We start from the raw sequence: 5,541 nt of genomic DNA, 5'->3' as shown, positions 1-5,541 counted from the left end.
CCGCTGTAGCTTCTGCTATCCGATCGAATTAGCAGTCCAATCATCCACGTCGAACAGTTTAATCCGTTAAATAATGTATATTACATCTTGGCCTTTAAATTAGAATATTAAGGTAAGATATATGACTATATACGTCTTATTAACTAAGAGACAAGAGACTGAGAGAGTAGGAATGGCAGATGAGAAGGAAGTAGGAAAGAAGAAAAATAAAAAAAAGGAGAAGGTGGTGGCTGCCTCTTCCCTCGAATCTCTCTCTCGTGATTAATAATTTAATAGTAGAAACTGCCATAACAGTCTCTCGTGATTAATAATTTAATAGTAGAAACTGCCATAACAGTGGGTTGACTTGATTATGCCTAAGAATGTAGACCCATAATGTTCTTAAAATCTGTCCATCACTCGTTGCATGGGTGCAACAGTAGGTTAACACAACTCGCTGGAATTTGATAAGAGGGTATATTTGATTTTCAATAAGATTCAAATTCGAATTTGATTATCTTAGGTTGTAGTAAAAAAAAATTAATGGTATATTATAAAAGAATTCGATGATATATTATAAATAAGATGATATCTCGATTTTTTTTATTACAATTCAAATTAAATCGAACATTCAATAAGATAATCAAATTCGAATTTAAATCACAATCTTAAAAATCCGATGGATTCTTATTGAATTCAGATCGATTGACCAATCGAATCGAATATGCCCTCTTATCGAATTCGATTACATCGGTTTGCATCCATGCAGCGAGTTGTGTTAGCCTACTGTTGCATCCATGCAATGAGTGATGGACAGATTTCAAGGACATTATGCAGGCATAATCAAGTCAACCCACTGTTATGTTAGTTTCTACTATTAATCCAGAGAGAGAGAGAGAAGAGATCCCATGTGTGAAACAAGTGGACTGGGCTACAAATTGCAGGCCCATAGTTTGTCTATTTAGCAAGTGTCAATCCTAGCAGAAGACTAAGGCCTGGAGCTGCAGCCCACCCCATATGTGAGGATTGGGGCACCAACTCACCAAGTCGAAGTGATGGCCAATTGATCGAATAACCAAATGAATCAGAATCACAATGGTAAACAATCTTTTTCTATTTCTCTTCTTTTGTATGCTCAGGAATCAGGAGGATTCCACGAAGTTTTAAAAACGTTTCTATAATTTATATTACATTCGCTTGCAAGCCGGATCTGCTATGAGGCTTCTAATCCAGATTGTGTCAGCTACGACTGGTTCATCGTCGTCATTCCTATGCCAACTCCACAATGCATGACTAGCATTCACCACCTCCAATCGGCCATGCCCGAAACTTGCCTCCCTGAAAGCCGATATTTTGGGTTGGGGGTCCATGAAACTGTTCATACAAATGCAATGCACACAGTGGTTAAAAGCAAGAACTGAACAACCAAACAATTCTGTGAACTCAATATGAAGGTAGCAGGCACAAAAGCAAGAAGTCAAGAACTTAATTACTTCTTGGCAAGGCCTTCACGATTGCCACCGTCGCCAATGGTGATATGAACTGGTCCACAGTTATTGGCTTGTCCATCGTAGATTCGAGTCTGGCAATGCATTTAAGTGATCAAACAGTAAGATATATAATAAAAATAAACCAACTGATTCATCTTCTCTACTTGTTCAGATTGAATGAAAGGTTGAAGGGATTGAAGGCAGCTTACGAAGCGTTCATAGGCGTGGACATGGCCGGCAAGAACTACGTCGACGCGAGCATCAAAAAGCAACTTCTCCATGGCTTCCCTCATGCCTTGGGCTTCGTATTCTCCTTGGTGGGCAGCATTTGAATTGTACCAAGGCGCATGGATGAGCACAACCAGCCATGGAGTCCTCTCTCTGCTCACCTTCGCCAGGTCGTCTCCAAGCCACCTGAACTGGCCTGAGCTTGGGCCGAAGTCTGTGTATGATCCCAACATGATGACATGAACTCCGGCAACTTCGAAGGAGTAGTAGAGGTTGGAGTTGGACCCACTCTCCTCAAAGGGCATATGCCACCTGGCATTGTAGGATGTGAAGGAATGGGAGTGGACGATGGGGATCTTCTCTACCTCGTGGTTGCCCTGTGTCACCATCCAAGGGCGTTGACTGGCAAGAGGCTCCACTAGACGACCAAAAGAATCCCACAGCGGCTGGTAACAGTCTGCATAAGATAGGTCTCCGGGCAATATCAACACATCATAGTTTGATCCTTCAATATGCTGGAGGGTCGAGTCTGTCCACCCGGTCTGACCCAGATCACCTGAAAATTTATTTGAGGAAGATTTTTCGACAGCTAAGATGGTAACAAAAAAAAAAAAAACTTATTCTAGGGTCTTGGCTTTAAAAATCTAAACCTTTAAATAAGTGGTTCAGTCTATCAGGTTTCTAAAAATGCATTTAAAGGTTATTTATTACGTGAAAAGATTCAAAAGCTTCATTCAAAGTTGGGTAAAATATAAAATCCTCCCCTGATGTTTTTGACAATCACAAAACCTCCTTTATGGTTTTCTTTTCATAAAAACCTCCCCTATATTATTGGGAAAACCTGCAGTTACCTCTCTTTTCTTATTGTTATGGACAGGAATGTTAGCCTAATGCATTAGTTTTTCAAAAGTATCGATTTTACCCTTATATCTATCAATTTAGATGAAAATTTTATTAAAATACCCCTAAAAACATTTTTCACTTTTAATTAAAAAAAATCTTCAAGTTAGATTAAAAAGAATTAAGTAATTTTATTCTATAAAAACATTAAGCCTATTAAAGTTTAGAAGGGAAAATCTGGTATTTTAAATTATATTGAAAGATGCCCTGATAAGCTGTAAGGGTAATTGGTAACTTTGAAGTCCTCGTTACTGGAACAAAGATGAAAAGGAGGTAACTATAAGTTTTTGATAAATTATAGGGGAGGTTTTTATGAAAGTAAACCTCAGGGATATTTTTATGAATGTCAGAAATCTCAAGGGAGATTTTCATACTTTACCCTTTAAATTTAAAATTTCCTGAAACAATTTCATATTTTACCCTTTAACTTTAAAATTTCCTGAAACAATATCATCATCTTTTCATATCTTTTTAGGCTCAGTTTGGAAGGAATACAAATACAAATACATACAAAATAATAAAAGATATAAGACTTTGCACTTTACATATTTGTACTCCTTCTGTCCTTTCAAACTGGAAGGAGTACACAGTGAAAATACGTATTATTTTGTAGATTGCAAAACCTATAAACTGAGTGTAAAACCTTGTATTTTATATTATTTTGTATGTATTTGTATTGTATATATTTATATTTATACTCTTATCAAACTAAACCTTTATCCTTAGTTTGGAAAGAAAACAAATATAAATATGTAAAGTGCAAATACATATAAAATAATACAAAATACAAGATTTTGAACTCTACATATTGTATTCCTTCCAAACTGAGCCTTAGGTACATATCTAAAATCCAAAAATCGAACTTCCAAACTTGCCTAAGCCCAGAAAACCACACAGAAAGATGTACCAAACGCCACCTAAGGAGTGTTCAATGTTCATTCATATATTCAAGGGAATGCTTGCATAAATCATAAATTCATAATTACCTGCCACGGCAAATTTAATGGGAAGCTGAGCCGGCGGAGTTTTGAAGCTGAATTCACGAGCCGGGTTCGATCCGCATCGGTAGTAATAAACCATATCCGGCTCCAATGGACCGATGACAACATCGTGTATTTCTCCAGATTTGTAAGTGACGTACTCATACGAGTACGTACTTCCGGTTGCAGAGTAACCGTATAGCCCCGAAGATATACCATATTCTACTGTAGCTGGAGTTGAATCCACCGTAATCCACGTTATTCTCATCTTGTCCTTACCCACCAAAGATATATGCACCTGCAGAGGACATGCTCCCTTTTAACGTTAACCGTTGATCACAAAAGATCATATCTATTTGGATAAGATGATATGGATGAGCCCACAGAAGGTGAACCATCGTTTTGATGTGATGGGGGCCATGGGACCCGGGTTTGTGGAGATGTAGGAAGAAATAGATAGAAAATTTTGATATTCCACAACTCCCCTTAACTACTATCAGTTTGGTAACTGTTGGTGGGAGTCTTGGAGATTCCTGTTTGAAAATTTTGGAATGATCTCATATCACGAGATAGATGAAGTTATTCTGTTTGGGAAACAACCCATAATCGTCACCGTCGGTGGTGGACCCCAAATTGGTTGAGTGTATCAAAGCTAGATGGATCGTCTCATTAGGAAGTAGCGACAAAGGAGACTGCAGAAATGGGCTGGGAAGAAAGAAACAAGAGAGAGAGAGAGACATAGATGTACCACAAGGAACAAAGAGAGGAAGAGTAATTTATAAGAAATGCATCTGCATCAATAATCTTAATGGAAGAAATCCAAAAGCAAAACTCCAGGGATTCGGCTGGACAGTGAGCGGGGATAACATTTGTCTCATATTTCTTGTTTGTTTCAGTGAATTCAAACTGAACAGTTAGAAATCGAACGATCTAATGAAATGGAATAAACAGATCGTGGAAGTAGTGATTAGTTATGATGATAAATAGACTCGGAGAGTAGCTGATGCGTATAACAATGGAGGAGAACCGGAGAAATACCTGCTGGGGCGAAGTTGAGTCGAGATCTTTGTGTAGAGGAATAACCAGGGTATCACGCGGTGGGGGACGATCATACGAGACCACGCAGCGAAGGAAGCCGGCGAAGGCGAACCCGAGAGCCATGGTCAGAAACAGCCCTCGAACAGCCATGGCGGACAGCGAGTGAAGAATGAAAACCAGCAGCGGCACAAGACGAGAGGGAGAAAGCTGAAAGCAGACAATGTAAATATGTAATGGGTTCGGGACAGGAGAGGCCGGATGGACGATGGAAGGCTGGAAGCCGAAGGCGAAGCTGCTCGTATTTAAAATGCCAGATGGGGGTATTAACGCTTCTCATAAATGCGAACAAATTAGCCACGTGGATACTAATAATGGCAACACGTGTGCAGAGATAGTGGAGCATATCCCAAAATACGAAATAAACTCTACTTTCTGCCTTCCTGGGATTCCGTGATTCTTTTCTAATATTATTATTTTTGTTTTCATTGTCACGGGTACTACTTGCGGGGTAACACCCATGATGCAGCTCTTACTGTAGTGTGAACTCTGCAACCCCTAATCCCTTTGGAACCGTGAGAATGGAATCTATTGAGTTTTATGTGGTGTGTTTGGCATTTTCCTCCGGGGGTTGGGAGACTTGTGTCATGGCATGGGTGGGATCCACATTCACTGTTTAGTTTTTAGTGTGGCAGATGACAATGGCAAAGTTCACATATAGAGAGAATAATGTCTGCTGCAAACAAGTTCACACTGTTTAGTGTTTAACCAGCCAAAGTGGGAAAGGAAACTAGGGAGGTTCGCACTTCGAACTTCGCAGCGATTGAATAATGTCTGCTGCAAACAAGTTCACAAATCTTGTACGAAACAAAAGCAATGCTAACGTCACGGAAGAGCTTTTTAGATCATAAAGGGAGCAAACATAATTA

General features: G+C 39.3%; 1 protein-coding gene across 2 annotated transcripts; it reads right to left on the bottom strand.

The window, feature by feature from the left end:
• Positions 1 to 301: 301 nt before the first annotated feature.
• LOC104607708 (putative purple acid phosphatase 20) lies at positions 302 to 4,918 on the bottom strand. Of its 2 annotated transcripts, XR_016082008.1 has the most exons (6): positions 4,616 to 4,918; positions 3,584 to 3,875; positions 1,679 to 2,253; positions 1,473 to 1,561; positions 1,090 to 1,353; positions 302 to 343 (listed from the first exon to the last, which is right to left on the bottom strand). XR_016082008.1 is itself a non-coding variant. In XM_010273402.2 (5 exons), exons 1-5 carry the CDS (start codon positions 4,763 to 4,765, stop codon positions 1,167 to 1,169), a joined length of 1,293 nt encoding a protein of 430 aa, XP_010271704.2. In that variant the 5' UTR covers positions 4,766 to 4,918; the 3' UTR covers positions 889 to 1,166. The 2 variants fall into 2 exon arrangements, 1 of the variants encoding a protein (XP_010271704.2); XM_010273402.2 differs by lacking the exon at positions 302 to 343 and having other exon boundaries at positions 889 to 1,353.
• Positions 4,919 to 5,541: the final 623 nt, after the last annotated feature.

This window comes from Nelumbo nucifera, chromosome 2 (genome assembly GCF_055504915.1).
Source record: "Nelumbo nucifera cultivar China Antique chromosome 2, China Antique-T2T, whole genome shotgun sequence".
NCBI lineage: Eukaryota > Viridiplantae > Streptophyta > Magnoliopsida > Proteales > Nelumbonaceae > Nelumbo > Nelumbo nucifera.
This window is presented reverse-complemented; position numbering and strand designations above follow the sequence as displayed.

Coding starts and splice junctions, on each gene's coding strand:
- LOC104607708 (XM_010273402.2), bottom strand. CDS start 4,765: ATGGCTGTTCGAGGGCTGTTTCTGACCATGGCTCTCGGGTTCGCCTTC. Junction 2,254..3,583: donor CATTAAATTTGCCGTGGCAG/GTAATTATGAAT, acceptor ATAAATTTTCAG/GTGATCTGGGTCAGACCGGG. Junction 1,354..1,472: donor CGTGAAGGCCTTGCCAAGAA/GTAATTAAGTTC, acceptor TTGTATGAACAG/TTTCATGGACCCCCAACCCA.